The sequence below is a fragment of the Sinocyclocheilus anshuiensis genome, unplaced genomic scaffold (assembly GCF_001515605.1).
Source record: "Sinocyclocheilus anshuiensis isolate Anshui unplaced genomic scaffold, SAMN03320099.WGS_v1.1 scaffold2862, whole genome shotgun sequence".
Taxonomy (NCBI): Eukaryota; Metazoa; Chordata; class Actinopteri; order Cypriniformes; family Cyprinidae; genus Sinocyclocheilus; species Sinocyclocheilus anshuiensis.
Window position 1 is genome coordinate 45443 of NW_015542617.1, and position 18776 is coordinate 64218.

Here is an 18776-nt window from a genome sequence, read left to right on the forward strand (position 1 = left end):
TAATGCATTACTTTTAAAAGTAACTTTCCCCAACACTGTATATATATATATATATATATATATATATATATAAGAGAAAATTCAAAAGTAACATTCCCATAATGTTTGCAAAATGATCAAATGGAATGACCCCTTTACGTACGAAAGAAAAAAAAAGAAAACGTAAAAAAACATGGACGTTTTGAAAAAATTTAATAACTTAATTAAAAGGTTGGCAAAAATGTTCTGAGAAGATATTTGATAGCTGGGACCTTACTAACTGCGTTCAAGTTATGTTGGAACGATCGTATTTGCCAATTAAACACGCTTGAAGGTCACCACAAAGTCATAATTACGACTGAACCCCGACCAAAGAGCGCACTTGACGTCGAACTTCGCAGGAGGACCTGAACACAACACACCATGTAGCCTAGTTATAGTTATCGTCCTCTGACCACTGGTCGTCGCCCTCTAACGCTTTAATAACGCGCTGTGTGTTTGTGAATGTAGAGTCTGTCGCCCTCTATCGCCGAGCGCGTGGAACGCGTCAGTTCGGCGCACGTGTGTTTCTCTCAGCTGGCGTCTCTCGGTTTGCTCGTGCGCACCGCGCGAGACGCACGCAGGACGGGGCGGATTTACCGGAATACGGTCGGAACGGCGTCGCAGGATGAGCGTTTCTCCGCAGCAGCGCTGAAGGAGCGACGCAGCCCGGTTCTGCTGTGAATCGGGTAACGTTAAATGACAATCCGCTACATGTTCTGACACTAAACAACAGGCTTGAGTTCGTATTATTTAGTGTTTTTGACACAATCCTGTACCAGTGATGGGATCAGCACCTGTTGTTAGGGCTTGATTCAGTGTGTAGGATGTTCTGATGTGTTTACAGACGAATTAACTGTAGGAGCCGATGTTGTTGTTGTGTGTTTTTTTGCACATTGCCTTTGCATTTAGCTCATTTTATGCATTTTTATGAAACTTTAGTGTACATATAGGCTACTTTCTGTGAAAACATATGCGAGATGCAGTCACCTGAGGTAAATCATAGTGCATTTGATGTTTACTGTACTATACATCTTTCAGCATTCTTGAATGGCGTCAAACAGTTCTGATCGAATAAAGTATCACATGATGGGTAAATTGCGTTATTTGGGTTAATTAAATGAACTGTGTGTAAAACCTGATTTAGATGAACTGCGCACACTCACATGACAGTCATGTATGTTGTGATTTATTTTGCTCGGATCTTGCTTTCAAAGCTACGGAGAGTTAAGTTTACTTCTTTTTTTTTTTAGCGGAATCTGCAATTAAAGACCGTTTCTTAGGAGATAAGTGTATATGTAAACTTTTGAATTTGTGAAAATTCAGTTATTATTTGATCTATATGTAATATGACTATATGTAAACATTTGATGTGAAATAGCCTATTAAAGTAAGTCCTAAATTTAAAATAAAGAAGCAATTTTTATGGTCATAGATGAGACGTAGGACTAGATAAAAAGTGTTTGAGTTCCAGTTTCTTTATTTTTCACAGGCGTTGTGCATGAGATGCTAATCTCAGCATGTGAGATTACAGTAAAAAACGATACATTTTCCCCCAAACGTTCTGTAAGTGCTTCATATGTTTGATTTTAGTATGCTTTTGTAGTGTCATATTGAGGTTGTTTGTTGTGAATCATGAATGAATCTAATTGAATCATGAGTAGTTTCAGACAGCAGTTTTTACAAATCTATTTGACTGATTAGATCAAAATCCATTAAGTGAGTATCCTCTTTAATATGAATGTGTGTGTGTGTGTGTGTTTGCACATGACCCATGAACTCCATCCACTTCACAGCTGTCCTGTGTGCAAAGTTTATTTTTAGCTGAACTGACGCCTGTTGTGTGTTTTCCGGGTCTTGAGAGCTGCAGTGAGGAGTTTATTGGTTGATTTGTCTGTTTAAGTGCCGATTGATTGATTGTGTTTCCAGTAGCATCCGAGTCAGAACGATTCCGTCTGAATCAGATACTTTGGGGCTGCACGATTAATTGAAATAAAATGCAAATGATTAGAAAATTAAGAAATGAAGGCTGCATTTTACATTTGAAAAGTAAAATTATTATTATTATTATTATTATTATATTTTTAAAGACTGGATTTTTTATTTTACAGTGAAATATTACAATAGTATAAAGCAGTTTCTTATTTTGTTTTTCTTTAGTCATTTTTATATTTTTTATTTTAGTAGTAATAATAATAATAATAATAATTATAATAATTATTGTATATATTTTAAATACTATATTTTATTTTACAGTGAAATATTACAATAATAAAAAAAATCTTATTTTGATTTTATTTAGTAATATCTTATTTTTATTTTAGTGATAATAATGATGATGATGATTGTTATTATTATTATTATTATTATTTTAAATACTAGATTTTCTTTTAAAGTAAAATATTACAATAGTAAAAACAATTTCTTATTTTCTTTTTAGTATTTTTATATTTTAATTTTAGCAGTAGTAATAATAATAATAATAATAATAATTTATTATTTTCTTTTTTAGTAATATTTTTATTTTAGTAGTAGTAGTAATAATAATAATTAGTTGTTTTTATTATTATGATTATTGTTGTTGTTTATTTGTAGCAACATTGATATATAATCGCAAAATTTGATCTTTTTCTTTTAATTGCAATCGTAATTATCAGTAAAATCATAATCTACTTTTCTGTATTAAAATACAAACTGACTTCATTGTGCAAATTAGGCTTCATTTTGATTCAGTTTCACAATTTTTGGACTTTTGGTAATTTAATTAATAACAGTACATGAAAAATGTACATTGTTTTGCCTCTTTTTAAGATAAAGCGGCCCATAAATCAAACATTTATGTGTGTTTATACTAAAACTCTTTCTTTAGGTCTGCTCTGTTTGTGAATTCATAATTTTACATCCGCACATTGAGCTGTTCAGTAACTCAGAGACTCGTCCCGACAGACCGTGAGCTGTTTAACCCTTAATATCACTGCTGCATAATGAGCTTCCGTCTGCAGAGAAACACAAACACTGGCGTTTGTCAGGAAACTACAATCCTTTATTTATTCTGTCCTGAGGAGAGGCAGGTTGGCAGCTGTCGTTTGGCATAGAGTGATGGATTGTGGGTAATTTGACTCTGAAATCTTCATCTGTTCAGTGGGGTCTGATTTTGGATGATGTCATTACTCAAATCGTTTGCCCTCAAGGTGAACAGAAGGAACCACGACACACACACACGCACGACACACACACACGCACAACACACACACACACGCACGACACACACACGCACGAAACACAGCACAACACACACACACACATGCACGACACATGACACACACACGCACACACGCACGACACACACACGACACACACACACGCACAAAAAATTGGTGTACATTTTACTTTGAAACTAATTTCACTCAGAAATTGCTAGTAAATTTTACCAATAAAAACGGCGAATAGCACATTGAATTATATAGTATTTTATTGTAAAACGTACTCCAATAATCTGAAAATCTTTTTATTGTGTATTTATGTGCAAAGGGCTCCAAAAGTCTGAGGCTGCCAATTTATTTTACATGTTATCATTTTATAATTGTGGCCAACATGAACTAGAGAAAGCATTTATTTCATCATGACATTTTCTCCCCACTTTCAATTCTTTTACTTCAATGAAAGGTTAGAATGTTTGTGAATTTTTTGAATGAAAGATCAAAAAACAGCTGCCTTTGCTCATATTTACCAAGGGTGCCAATATTAGTGGAGGGCACTGTATATATACACACATATATATATATATATATATATATGTTTTCCAGTATAAATACTAAAATTGTTCTTATATCAAGAGCCATTTACTTCAATTGCAAAATTACTTAATAAAGTCTTGTTTTCTGAAAAATGCATCAAATTGAAGTGAGTCTATGCTTAGAAACATCTGCTGATAGACTAGAAAACGCCTGAGCCCATTGGTAGATAGTTGTTCTTGTTTTAAGCATAAACTCTCTTCATTTTGATTAATTTCTCAGAAACAAGACTTATAATCTTAAATCATTTTCCTTCCCAAATAAATGTATGTTAATTTCTGAATGTTTTCACTGGAAAAGAAGACTGAGCTCTGAGTGGGGTCTGTGTAATGTGTCTTTGTGTCGAGCAGCACAGAGCAGACATTAATCACTCTGTCGGGCAGGTGGAGAGAGAGGAAGTGAAGCAGAGAGGATCATGGGAGGACAGCAGCTCGTGCAGTGCTCATTCATCATGCAGTGCGTTGTGGGATATGTGAGGTCAGCATGTGTAGAGCAGGACATTATGCACTCACTTACACACAGACGGCTGATGTCTCTCTTTCCCTCTGATAGACTCCCATTGGTGTCGCCATGAATCTGTTGTTTTATTGTTATTGATGCTAATTATTTTGAAAATATTTTAAACAACTTGGTTAAAGGCTTTTGCCTTTAAATGCCACTCAAAATAGCTTGATAAGCGCAGTTTTCCCACTCGTTTTAACACATTTCCACTTTAGACAGGAAGTTGGGACGGGACACATCAGAGATTTCCTTTTTTCATTTATTTTGGCAATTACAAATTTACTGCTTACTGAATACTGAGCAGTATGTACTGCACACTGCCTACTATTTTTAAAGCCATCAGGATTTAGGGTTGCACAATGTGGGGCAAAAAAAATCTAATTGAATTATTGTATTTTTGTGATTTAAAAATTATCATTACTTAAAATATTTCACTGTAAAATAAAATCTAGTATTTATAAATAATATAATAATAATAATTATTATTATTACTATTACTATTATTATTACTACTACTAAAACTGCACACTATTTTAAAGCCATCAGTATTTAGGGTTGCACAATGTGGAAAAAAATTCTAATTGCATTTTTGAATTAATTAATTTTTATTATTATTTTTTGTGATTTAAAAAATGTAATTTACGATTCACAATGTTTAAATCTCTAGATAATTATTATTTTTTTGTGATTTAAAAAATGTAATTTACGATTCACAATGTTTAAATCTCTAGATATACCACAAAATTGTGATTTATATATAAATATGACTACAATAATAATAATAATAATAATAATAACAATGTAATTATTATTATCATTATCATTATTATTACTACTACAATAATAATTAGTATTTTACACATTTTTATTATTATTGTCGTATTTGATATGATGATGGTGATACTAGTAATAAAAATAACAACTTAAAAACTTTTAACTTATTAACTAAATTAAATATTACAGAATAAGATTTTCTTTGTATTATTTCATTGTAAAATTACAACAATAATATTTAAGGCTTTTTTAATAACTCAACTTTCAAATATTAAACCATTTGAGCTTTTATTCAAGTCCTAAAACTTCTCTAGAATTGCTTCTTTTTCCAAGTTTATGAAAACATTTGGTGTTTTTTATTTATTTATTTTCATTGTGTTGTTTCAGAAACAACACATTTCGTCATAGGCGTAATTTGCGGGTGGGACGGGTGGGACATGTACCCACCACTTTTTGCCAGGGTCGATATTGTCCCTACCACTTTTTGAAAGTAATTAAAAAATATATTGCGGAAGGTATGTATTAAAGGATAAACAAGATCAACAAATCATTCTTCATAATCTAATTAGGGTGATAAAAAAAAAAAAACATTTGACTCCTTACCCATGCATAACTCGTGCAGTGCAATAACGACGTGATTTGCAGCTGTCGCACTTTTCGTAATGTCATTAGGCTATAGCATTTGCTCGCGCATAAAGCAATTGCCTCAAAGCACCGGCAAAGTGATTCTGAACGTGTCGGGGGGAAAGAAGACATTTTAATTATTTATTAATAAACTAGTGCTTTCTGAGTCAGTGTCGGGTGCAAAGATGAGGTTGCCGAATGCCGACGCTGACTCGCCATCTCCACATGGACGTGCCTTTAATAGAAATGCACCTTTTTATACGGACTACAAAATTAAAGAATATTACAAAATCGAGTGGGCGAGTTTTCCTTATATTTATTTTATTATTCATATAAAAATTATAATAACCTGTTTTGGTTATATTTACTATTGATTGCAGAAGGTGCGCTCCGCAAAAATGACGCGAATATTGATGGGTTTCATGCTAAAGTAAAGTAAAAGACCGCTTCTTAAACCAGAGAAGGTGAACATGTTGGTATTCTTGTGGGGGGAAAAAACATGCAAGCAGTGTCACCGGCAGCAAGTTTAGTTTTACTTTTCTTTTTGTTTTGTTTTCATTTTGAAAAGCTTATCTTTGCTGTTTACCTCACGTTATGCTATGGAGGCTCGCTCTCTTTTTTTTTGATTCCTCAGTGTTTGCTAAACGTTCTGTAATTTATTAGTCATCATTATATAGCCTAATACAGCGTGTAGGCCTATGCCATGCATCATCTTATTCGTTTTTGTTAATAACGTTTTGTAAGCTAGTTTGTCATTGAATCTTACTGTTTTATTGTTGTTGTGCATTTTAATTAAAAATAATGAATCCATCTTTTTTTTTTGTCTTAAAAGGTGAAAGGTGTATAGATGTAAGCAAAACAGACAATTATATTTTATTGTAAAATCTGACAAGATCGTGAAATCGAAACTATAATCTACAATAAAAGTTAATCAGCATGCATTGATTAATAGCGTCTGGAGCCCTGAATTGCCCAGCTCCCTCTGTCAATGATCTAGCACCCCCTCAGCACCTGCGTTCAAAATTCTCTGGAGCCGCCCCTGGTACATCGATGTATTTTTGAAAAGCAAAAATTAAGTTTGTCCAACTCTAAACCCAGTCCCCAAGTAAATTAGGCTATTAAATAAAAAACTAGCAAAACGAGTTGCGCGGTGTCCCCACCACTTTTCAAAGCAAAGTTACGCCACTGCATTTCGTTGATGTGATTTCAGAAACACTTGACCAACAGCCAGTTGTGACAAACCCCCAATAACCAATAATCTCTTTCGCCTCTTCTTTTGCTTGAAAGTGCTAGTTTTTTTCCTCTCTTTTCTCTTGAAAGTGTAAATTAGCAAGACAATACACTTGCAAATGATAAACTTTAACTCTATGATAGTTAGTTAATTTGTGAATCACATGCATACCCATACATATCCATACTGATCACAGATCAACTGCGATCCGTTCCACCCCTATTCATTATTGTCACTTAATGTAATGCTGCATCGCTGATGTTGTCTAGTCAGCAACATTACAGCCGTATGCAACGAAATTCAAACCCAACAGGTCAGAGGTCACCAAACGTGAACTTCAGTGCTCAGCAAAAGACCAAGATACTTTGCTTGTGTGTGTAGTCACTGAATGCTAGAAGGGAACATGAAGTGAATAGACACTGATGGTGAATGTGTGGTTGTCCCGGTCTCAGAGGTGTCGGGATCATGTTACATCATCTGACCCGTTACCAGCTCTCGGCCAATCCGGACGCAGGTCTGGACTCAGATTTAGGTTAGAGGTCACAGGGCACAGCTCAAATCAGCGGCCGGCGTGTGTGAGGCGATCTCATTACCCACGTGCCCCTGTAACACACATCTCTCTATCTGCTGTATGTTAAAAAGCAGTCGGGACAGTTGCTTCTCCTCACCGTATCATCTTGATGGTCTCAGTTTTTGTATTAGATTTAGATTTTTTGTCACTTTAATTTGAGTAATTTGATTGTTTTTGTCAGTTTTCTTTTTCTTTTAATTTTTTTAATGTCTATATAGTTTTATTGCTTTAATATTATTATTATTATTTTAAATTGTATATAACATTTTTCTTTTATTTATTAGTTTTAGTTTTACTTATTTTAGTACTTCAGCAGCATACAATGAAACTGAGAAATGTAGCCTTGGCAACTAGCTGAAACTAAATGAGTGTTTTAAAAATGTTTAAAAAATAAATTATTAATTAATTTTAAATTCTTAATTTTATATATAGGCTATATATATATATATATATATATATATATATACAAACACACACACACACTTATATATAATATAATTAATATAATATAATTTCAGTTAACTTTTATTTAAAGTGACAAATGATTTTTTTGGAAAAGCTAGAAATGATTTGCTCTTGGATGCATTTATTGAGAAACATTTGAGTTCATAGTGAGACTTTTGACTGCAGAGAAACATGAGAAACGGGACACTTGAAAATGTTGCAGGACAGAACGGTTGTAGTTGCTCTTTTAGACTTTCATGTATAATTGATCTCTTTAAATGGATGACCAATATTGCAACACCTTCTCTCTCTCCAGCATGTTCGTTTGACCAGCATGTACTCACAGCCGTTTGTTTTGTTTCGGCGTCACTGCTGTGTTTAGGAAAGATTTGCTCAGTAATGGTTTGAAATTAAAGAGTCTTTCGCTTTTAGGTCATTTTCCTTCGCAGTGATTCAGTTTTCATCACTAAATAGCGGCTACAAAGCTGTTCTACAGCAGAAACACAGAGCGCTTCGGCTCTTAACGAGGGAGAAATCAATCACGTACAGTCAACACGTGTAATTAAGCGCAGCGTTCGTCTCAGCGGGGCTCATTATCTCATATTAAGCAGCACGTCTCTGCTGAGGTCATTACTGTGCTGTAGCAGGCCAATATGAGGGCAGGCCTTGCTATTTTAAAGTTTGAGGTCTGTAAGATTTTTTTAACTTTTTTTATTTTTTTATTTATTTTTTTTTGCTCATCAAGGCTGTACTTATTTGATCAAAAATACAGTAAAAACAGTAAAACTGTGAAAATATTGTTAACATTAAAATTAACAGTTTTCTTTGTGAATATATTTTAAAATGTAATTTATTACTATTATATAAAGCTGAATTTTCAGCATCATTACTCCAGTCTTCAGTGTCACATGATCCTTCAGAAATCAGAAATTATTCTTATATACTGATATGCTGCTCGAGAAACAGTTCTGATTATTAGCACTTCTTATAACCGTAATATTAATAATCATATTATTATATGGGTTTTTAGAAAGCCTAGAAAGCATTTATTAGAAATAGAAAACTTCTGTAGCATTATAAATGTCTTTATTGTCACTTTTGATCAATTTAATGCAGTTTACATGCAAAAATGTGGATTCTGTATTTTGTTAAAACACGCATGATTACACGTACTCAATCAAAAGTGCTTAGTGGATAGTTGGTTCATTCTGGTGTTCATGTACACGTTAATTCAGTGGAGTAACAACAAGGTTATTTGCACTTTTCACAAGACGCATTGTTTTAAAACATCTTTACAGAAAGTCATGATAGTAATGTCTATAATATATTTATGCCTTATAGTCGCATCTTGCAGATTAGAGCTGAGAGATATATTTAGCCTACATTTTGCACCGATATAATCAAGTAGCTAGTTAAGATTTGATCTATGGAATATATTGCTTTACATGAGTGTGCTGTATATGAGAATAAAGTTTGTTTGTTTTTTTTGGTGACAAAATAAAAAATCAGGCATGCCATGATTAAAAAAAAAAATACATAAGATTTTTGTCTGGTTAGTTATTTCTGTGGCGACTGACAGCCATAGATGTACGTTTATGTTTAATATATTAATTCAAAGAAAATTTATTTAAAAAATAATAAAAAATAATGATTTTAGTGACAAGGCCATCAGTAAATTGTGCTAATTGGTTATCATGTGATTTTGATCATGTTAAATAGGTGGATATTGTCAGATTCATTGGCCTGATTAACATATAAGTCTATTAATAATGAGTCCAAATCTAGCCTATTCTTAGATTATAAATTGATTAAAATGTATTCTTCACTCATTAACTTAAAATCATCTGTGTCACAACTGCACAACTGATTTGAAGACATGTAACACTGTAGATCTGATTGAGGTAGGTGTGTTTATGTGTATTTGACATGTGTCCTCCTGACTGCTGCTGAATGATTAATCTGCTGGTTTGTGTGTGTGTTGATGTCCGTCTGCTGTATGTGGGATCAAACTCCATGTACAGTCTGTGACTCCTGCACTCATTAGTGTGTTTCCCTGAATAATAATTGGTCTTCTTGACGGAACAGGTCACATGTCATCACCACAGTCAGTAGAAAATCTGACCCACATGTAGGGCTGCACGATAAATCGAAATGGAATTGAGATCGCGATTCGACAGAAGCTGCGATTGTCATGCGTATCTTTCAGTGAAGCACGGTTCTGTGATCAGCAGTAAATCTCCATCCGAAGGCCAGAGGGCGCTCTCGTGCTGAAACTCCAAATACGCCTCGCAGAAGAAACCCAGAAAATGCCTATCGCTGCAGCTGAATAAACAGAAGATTCAACTGCTTTCATTGATTCAACGTGACTAATAAACACACGACTACGGCAATATACGGTTTATCTGAGTTCTTATTATTATAATTTTCATTAAAATAAAGTATATTTATAATGCAATGCCTTTATCACTGCTTAAATACTATGAAATATGTTGCGTGCCTTATTCTGTGTAAGAAGCCGCATCATCTCACAGAAGGATTTATTTCAAACACTCGACTGACGTTATGAAGTGAGTTTGGAGTAAAAATATGTTATTAAATGTGGTATTTTCACATGCTTTCAGATGGAGCAGCATTTACTTCACAGAGCCGTAGTTCACTGAGAAGCTATGCAAACAGCTGTCATTATCGCGAACGATTTCAGCGATTTTTTTTGCGTATCTTGTCAGTGAACTACGGCTCTGTGTAGTAAATTCTGCTCCATCTGAAAGCACGTGATGATGATTTCCTGCTGATTACAGAACCGGCTTTTTAAACAAAATGCGCATGACAATCGCATTCGATTAATCGTGCAGCCCTACCCACATGACCCGCTGTGACATCAAACATGACAACAACTCACCCGCTTCAGAGATCCAAACCTCTGTAGTGTGCTTCATGAGAATTTATCTTTCTTTTCATTTTCCAGTTTTTTGGTTCATTAATCAGGAAATCAGTCGTGCTGATGAAAGTACAGCATTGGTCGTCTCACAGATCACTGAATCATAATGGCTCAAACGTTTTACAAGGCTACTGCACTGCTGTAAAACTCAAGTTGAGATGCTTGATACATTTAAATAAATGTATAGATTTAAGATAAAACCTTAATCAGATTTAAAGGTGAGTGTGTTTTGCTATTTGCCTGTGTTATTAAAGGGGTCATATGATGCAATTTCAAGTTTTCCTTTCTCTTTGGCGTCATGCTAACTGATAAGAAGTGCTTATTAGTTATAATTCTAGGGCATTGACAGGCGTTTGCTGTGGAGTTCTGGATAGAATATTACGTTCAATCAGCAAAAGGATGCAGAATTCCAGTATGAATTTTGAATGTGAGGAACATTAATTTGTAGTGAAATGAATAAAAATAGAAATCTATTAACAGAAATGAAAAGAAATGTATAGATAGATAGATATGGTTAAAGATGATGGATGAATGGATGGATAGATATGGTTAAAGATAGATAGATAGATAGATAGACGTCTTTGCGTAGCTGAAACACTAATTGAGCGATTACATGAGACAGGATACGGATTGTAAAGTTGTACTCTTTCTTTTAACTCACCTTCGGATGTTTAGTCATGTTTATTTTGTGCTGAAACTGGTATTAATGTGGAGGAGATGATTGGTTCACGTGCGCCTCGCGCTGCCGCGTCTGTTGAACTGAGGCGCTACAGGGATCTGTCACTCCACATTAAACAGCGCCAAAATGGCATTTATTGTTTGAATACTGCAATAGAATGGACAGAATTTGAAATCTGAGACTTTGTTTCATATTAAAAGTACCAAAGCACAATGCTTATTACGATTTATTGGATGGGAGGTGCCCTTCAAACCTCTGTCCATTAACTGAAAACAGGCTAGACTAAACGATTCTTGGGATTTAAGAATCAATATAGTTTCGTAAAAATGAGAATCGATTAAAGTCGAGAAATGGATATTTTTTTTAACCCAGCCCTGGTACATAGTTACAGATGTAGTTAGAGGTAGATCTCAGTTAGATAGATTAATTTCATGGAATGCATTGCCTATGTTGAATTCTTTTTTGAATTTGAAGTTCATTAAATAATTTTTCAACTTCCTGTGTGTTGTAGCCAATTCAGTTCTGAATTTTATATACAAACTCTGTATCTGTTATAAAGACTGTCACATTTTGACACCATAAAATCATATTTTGATCTGCTAGCCTGCATGGCCAAAGCAAGAACTCGGTATAGAAGTAAGAATCAAATTCTAGCATCATCGCCGGCGGCGTCACACCTGCACAGAGCAACTGAAGTGATTATTGACTTTGAGTTTTGATTGCAATTAAAGTGTTGATTGCAATTGCCGCTAAACGCTACGCTGAATAAGCTGCTCGCTCCCGCGTGTCATTGTGTTCAGCGCAAACCCACAAACCCCAGAGCTGCCAAAAGTGATAAATGAGCGGCCGCTCTGCCCTTCAGGTCTCTATTGGCCGTCTCAAGGGAATCCGAGCAGGTTGTTCCTCTAGAATATCCAATAACATAAACACGCTTGTGTTGGTTGGTTCGTGTGGGTCGATGGGGTTGAGTTAAGCGTGTGAGGTGTGTCATACATGGCCGGAGGTGTTACTGTTCATTTTCTCATCATGGATCTGTCGCTCATGATTGTGTTTCCCGCTGATGTCTGATGACTTCGTCCTCTTGAGCTGCCATCTGGGGTTCTGCTTCAATCATTTACCCACTTCTGACTTCGTAATAAAAGTCTTTCATGTTCTGAATCCGTCACAGTCAGGATGAGGTTATGAGGCAGAATATGGGCCACAGAAATGTTGGTGTGTTTGCAGAAGAAAAGATTCATCTATTTCATATTTAATGGGAAGAGAGAGAAGAATTGAGATGTTGCAGGATAAAAGGAATTGAAAACACACGTTAATGAAATTGGCTTGTGTGGATTGAGTTTTAGAATCTGCTGAGAGAATTCTAGAATCGTACTTCTCAAGAGATCTAGAATTTAGAATTTTTGACTTCTTATCAGGGATTTTAGGACATCGTCCACATTGCATGAAAATTAGCACAAATCATTCTCAGACACTCATGACAAAGTTATCAGAACATTTTTGATTCATCAAAATTCATCAAGGGTTGCAAAGATATAAATCCAGTGTTTCCCCTACCATTATATTAGGGGGTGCCCCCCCCCTCCCCAAGGTCAAGTAAATTTTTTTTTTATATATATTTTATATATTTTCTCCATATATTTTATATTTTCTCCATACTGCAATTTGGCTCCAAACCTCAGGTGAAAATTGTCATTTTGATCCCCCTCTACAAAATAGTGGATTGCTCGGTAAATATTCATCAGTGACATTTAATATTTTGGATTTCTTCTTCATTTATGTATTTCTTTCAACGGAAAAAATAATTGTAAATCAATTTTAGATGTGAACCTCTGGTTGAGTTGAAAAACGAAACAACCCATTCCAAGTTTGCAGTCTGACTTTTTGGTCTAAAATTACTTGAAATTTTATGACTTAAAGTTAAGACCAGTCTCAAAGGACAAGGTCACATTGTTTAAATAGATTTATGCAACCCGGCCTTAGAATTAAAGTAGAATTTTAATTTGCAATTCTAAAATTCTTTAAATTCTTTTAAATTTCCATTGTGAGTTCCTGAGTTTTTGAAAGGAGTTCTAGAATTTCTCCTCAGGTTTCCAGGCCGATTGAGTCTCGATTCTTTCTCTCTGTTTCCATGGAGAGCGAGTGGTTGCTACAGTGCGTGGTTTCTTGGTGTCAGCGCAGGGCTTCTTGAGGATTCGCTGTGACCCCGAGGGTTCGGCTGGCCCCTTTCACAATTGGCCGACCCGTTCCAGAGTCCCAGCACTGCTTTTGTTTGCACACTCATATATCAAACGCATTCTCCTGCCAGCGGCTCCAACAATGCTTCTCGAGGGCCGTTTCTGTCCTCAAACGCTCACATGCTCATATCAAAGACCCAGTGGGGACGTTCTGCGATTTCGACACATGCAAGTGCTGTGAAATGAGAACAAACCCCCTCCTGAGTGTCACCAAACAACTTCTGTGCTCGTTCTTTTTCCTTCTGTCTGTCTGTATGTGCAGCAGGCTGACATAAATCACAATTTCCTTTATAAATTTTATTTAATAGTAACAATAATAATGATTATGATAATGTTTTGATAATAATTTTTCTTAAATACTAGTTTTAACTACAGTTAAAATTACAATGGTTATATTTATTTTTATATCTATTTTATTTAAGAAAAATATATTAATTTGTCTTAATATTTTTACAGTCAAATATTACAAAAGTAATTTATTTTTAACATTTTATTTAATAATAATAATAATAATAATAATAATAATAATGATAGTCATGCTATTTTTATAAATGCTTTTTTTATTTTGTAATATATTTACTGAGTAACTAATTATTTTGCATATCTGTCTATTTTGGAGACTGCTAGTGCATAGTGACCCAGATTTAGTTTTTGACCATTGAAAATGTGACCACAGCATTTGTTTTCATCGTCTGTCTGTAGTTTTATCTTCTCTGTGAATTTATGGATAAATCTGATGTGTATTTTTACACCGGCAGAGAATCAGGACACAATTTCACGGCTCTGTTGCAGCATGTCTCATCCAAAGACGCTGTGAAATCTATGCAAATTCAGCCCAAATAGTTCCTGAAACCCTTTGAGAACAAACCCATCGGCCCACAGCGACCCGTCAGCGTCCAGAGCTGCTGCTCTCCTGCTGCGTGTGTCTGAACGCACCGTGGCTCTAATCTGACTTTGATATTCCTCTTCATGCCCTGAGCGCTGTGTCTTCATCACATAAACTCAAATACTGCTCTGTGTGTGTGTGTTTCTCTCTCAACTACACACACACCTTTGATTTATTGTCTTGCAAGAAAAATGTGTGAGGAAATCTGATTGCAATAAAAATTGTGTTTTAAAATGATTTAAAACATTATTATTATTATCAAAAAGATTCAAAACATTATTATTATTATTGTTGTTGTTGTTGTCTTTTAAATATTATTTATAAATACATTAAATTATATTATTATTAATTAAATATTATTTATTGAGTTATTATTGTTATTATAATGTACTAAACTAAATAAGAAATATTACTATTGTAATATTCACTTTAAAAACAAGTATTTAACAACAAAAACAACAACAATAATAATATTAATAATCATATATATTTCACTGTAAAATTAAATTATTCATTTTCATTATTATTAAATAAAATAAAAAAATACTATTGTAATATTCACTGTAAAAAACACATTTATTATTATTATTATTATTATATCAATTTTGATTCTTCCTTGTAAACATTTTTTTCTGACTTTCATATTCATGTCTTTCAGGTGTGCTGGTGTCCACTGGAATACTGTAGCGATGATTATCTGTCAATCACAGCAGAGCCGGCCCCCCGCAGCAGTTCGTGACCAATCAAAAGTGGACAAGAGGGCGGAGTCAGTTTGACTGACAGGCGAGAGACATACACTCAAATTCTGAGCCCTACCCCATCTCTTCAGCTCAGCGATGGTCACGTAGAAGCACAGACACATTTCTGTTGCATTCATTTTACATCCCAATCATGTAGATACAACTTTATCCATCGGTTTTCCTTCCTTCAGCTGTTTGTTTGTATTTGTTTGTGTGATGCTCGGTGTGCTCCGCCTGCGCCGTCTCGTTCGCCAGGTGCCGCTACAGACCAGCTTCATCTTCCTCTTCCTCCTGTGCGTCCTCAGCGTCTTCCTCTCTTCCTACTTCCTGTTTGTCGTCAAACGAGAGCTGGAACCGTCGCTCGCAGCAGGACATGCGGTTGGTGACCTCTATGTGACCCCGTCTCGGCCCCTCCCCTTCCTGTCTGGAGTGGGTGGGACACTGTCGTCTGATGGCTCTCGGACGGATCCGGTCGTGCTGGTGTTCGTGGAGAGTCCGTATTCGCAGCTCGGACAGGAGATCGTGGCCATCCTGGAGTCGGCGAGGTTTCGCTACCGGACGGAAATCTCTCCCGGAAAAGGAGACATGCCCACATTAATGGACGGACAGCGGGGCCGCTTTGTGCTTATTGTGTACGAAAACATCCTGAAGTATGTGAACATGGACGCCTGGAACAGGGAGTTACTGGACAGATACTGTATCGAGTTTGGAGTGGGAATGATCAGCTTCTTTAAGGTGAGCGACTCTGTATCACTCCTTCAGCTCTGAGTCTGAATTAAAAACTTTCTGCTGGGAAAAGTACACTGCCGTAAGTAGTGAGGTTTGTAATACCTGGAGAAAGTGATCCAGTAGTCTCAAAGCTTCTTGACTATCTTGAGCTAGAGATTATGTTGACATTACAGACAGCAGACGGCAAATATGCCGCCTCACAGTCACCCAGTCGCCCTGCTGCGGGGGCTCTACGACCAGAACCGAACAATGTACAGGACTCCCTGAGCTAGTCACATCCAAAGCCGTATCTAAGGCCCTCACATTCTTACTGTCCTCAATTAAAGTTTGGATACGTGTCTCTAGTTCTAAAATCCTCTCTGTCAGCCTAACTATTTCCCTGCATTTATCACATGTGAATCCCTGGTTGCCGACAGAGAGAGATAAACTGTACATGTGGCAAGCGGTGCAAACAACAATAGCAGGAGAAGAAGCCATTACTCACCGTGATTGATGAATGATTCCGACTTACCACTGTTGTTTGATGAACTTGTGAAAAATGGAGCGAGAGAGAAAAGAAAACGGTAATAGATGTGAATAGAAATGCGAATGGAAGCAGGCGCACTGCACTCGCGGTTTTAGATTAAAGGCGAACGATCAAAGTAGCCACATTAGTTTGATAGATAATATCAGAAATATGGTGGGAATTAAGTTATATTTTATCACTTTAAACAACAGAGAGTGATAGTAAGATAGCGATTCAATAGAAAAGTGAAGCTACACGGAGCTACAGTCGCAAACCACTCAGCAGCACGGCAGACTGGAACCGGCCTGAAGTCTTTTGACTTTTTTTTTTTTTTGAGAGTTATCAATTTTAACATTTATTAGACCTTAATATATTAGACTTTAACATTTATTAGACTTTAATAACTTGTCATTTAATTGAACTTAAAACAATCTTTACATAAACCCATTATAATCAATGTCATATTTACCTGTGCCCTTCAGCAGAAATATACAGAAATTGAACAAAGTAATCAAACACTAAATTCTAAATTAAATATAGATGAATCCTTATAGCTATAAAAGTTATTGATTTCCTCTTTTTTTTTTTTTGATGAACAATCATCACAGCAGCTGGTTATTAGGTTATTTTGGTTGCTATTTTTTAAGAGCTGCAGCTGCTCAACGTGACGCAGATCTGACACGAAGCTTATTATTTTCTCTCAAATCTCTTTAATTTTTCTGACCCACTTCAGGTCTTAAAGTCTCTACTAATGAACTGAGGAGTTGAATCAAGTGTGTTAGATGAGGGAGACAGTGCTGGGCTGCTCCAGGACAGTTTTGAAAACCATTTCAGAGATTTCAATGTTTCAAATCATAAAATGCCATCTCAAATAAAGCTAAAGGAGTGGACCTTATTAATAGTAGTATTTCACCTAAACTATATATATATATATATATATATATTCAAAAAAATTAAAGGAACACTTTGAAAACACATCAGATCTCAATGGGGAAAAATATCATGCTGGATATCTATACTGATCTGGACTGGGTAATGTGTTAGGAACGAAGGGATGCCACATCGTTTGATGGAAATGAAAATGATCAACCTACAGAGGGCTGAATTCTATATTACATGCATGCACAGATTTAAGGGGCCGTTCTCATGTTGTGTCTTTTGCGCGCTCAAGTTTGTTATTTCAAATGCAGACGTTCATAATGGAAGCGACATGTGAACGGCCCCTAAGGCACCTTTAATCACATTTTTGGTAATTTTATGACTTAACTGACCACGACATTGCATGCACATAGTTTATTTCATGCTTTGATATGAAATGATACAGGCTACAGTGCTAAGAAGAGCACAGAAGAGCACGCACTACGAACACAGTACCATTTCCGCGCTCGTTTGAATCATGCCTGGCACTGAAGTGTAGCTGGAGTCTGAAACGTTCTGCGACTAAATAAATACACTTAAAAAAAAAAAAAAAGAGACAGAAGCAGCAGTTGTGGGCAGTGGCCAACCCTAGCCTTAAATTAGCCTGCATTAAATGCGTTAAATATTTTTAACGCGTTGAACTGAAAAAATTAATCGCCTGCGTTAACGCGCTAATTTTGACAGCACATATATATATATATGTGTGCATCACTGAGCTCCTGGACAGTCTGAGGTGCAACCTGGTGGCGTCGGATGGACCGAAACATAATGTCCCAGAGGTGTTCTATTGGATTTAGGTCAGGCGAGCGTGGTATCATTCAATGGTATCAATTCCTCCAGGAACTGCCTGCATGCTCTCGCCACATGAGGCCAGGGCATTGTCGTGCACCAGGAGGAACCCAGGACCTACTGCACCAGCGTAGGGTCTGACAGTGGGCCCAAGGATTTCATCCCGATACCTTATTGCAGTCAGGGTGCCATTGTCTAGCCTCTAGATGTCTGTGCGTCCCTCCATGGATATGCCTCCCCAGACTATCACTAGGCGTGTTTCCATTACAGATTTGCGCAAAACTTTGGCGATATTTTATAAATGTCAAAAGCCCCTTATACTGGAGCGCAGCCACTTATGAAGTGTTTATTGGAGGTTATAGTACATTGAAGAATGATCATATGACTTTTTACATACGCCA

General features: G+C 35.9%; 1 protein-coding gene across 1 annotated transcript in view; it reads left to right on the forward strand.

The window, feature by feature from the left end:
- Positions 1 to 541: 541 nt before the first annotated feature.
- The window catches only part of LOC107694492 (bifunctional heparan sulfate N-deacetylase/N-sulfotransferase 1-like), a 37822-nt gene continuing 19587 nt past the window's right edge, over positions 542 to 18776 (forward strand). Inside the window, exons 1-2 of the mRNA XM_016494198.1 lie at positions 542 to 707; positions 15353 to 16169. Of these exons, the coding sequence (XP_016349684.1) occupies positions 15651 to 16169 (519 nt within the window). The 5' untranslated portion in view covers positions 542 to 707; positions 15353 to 15650. The remainder of the gene's footprint in view (positions 708 to 15352; positions 16170 to 18776) is intronic.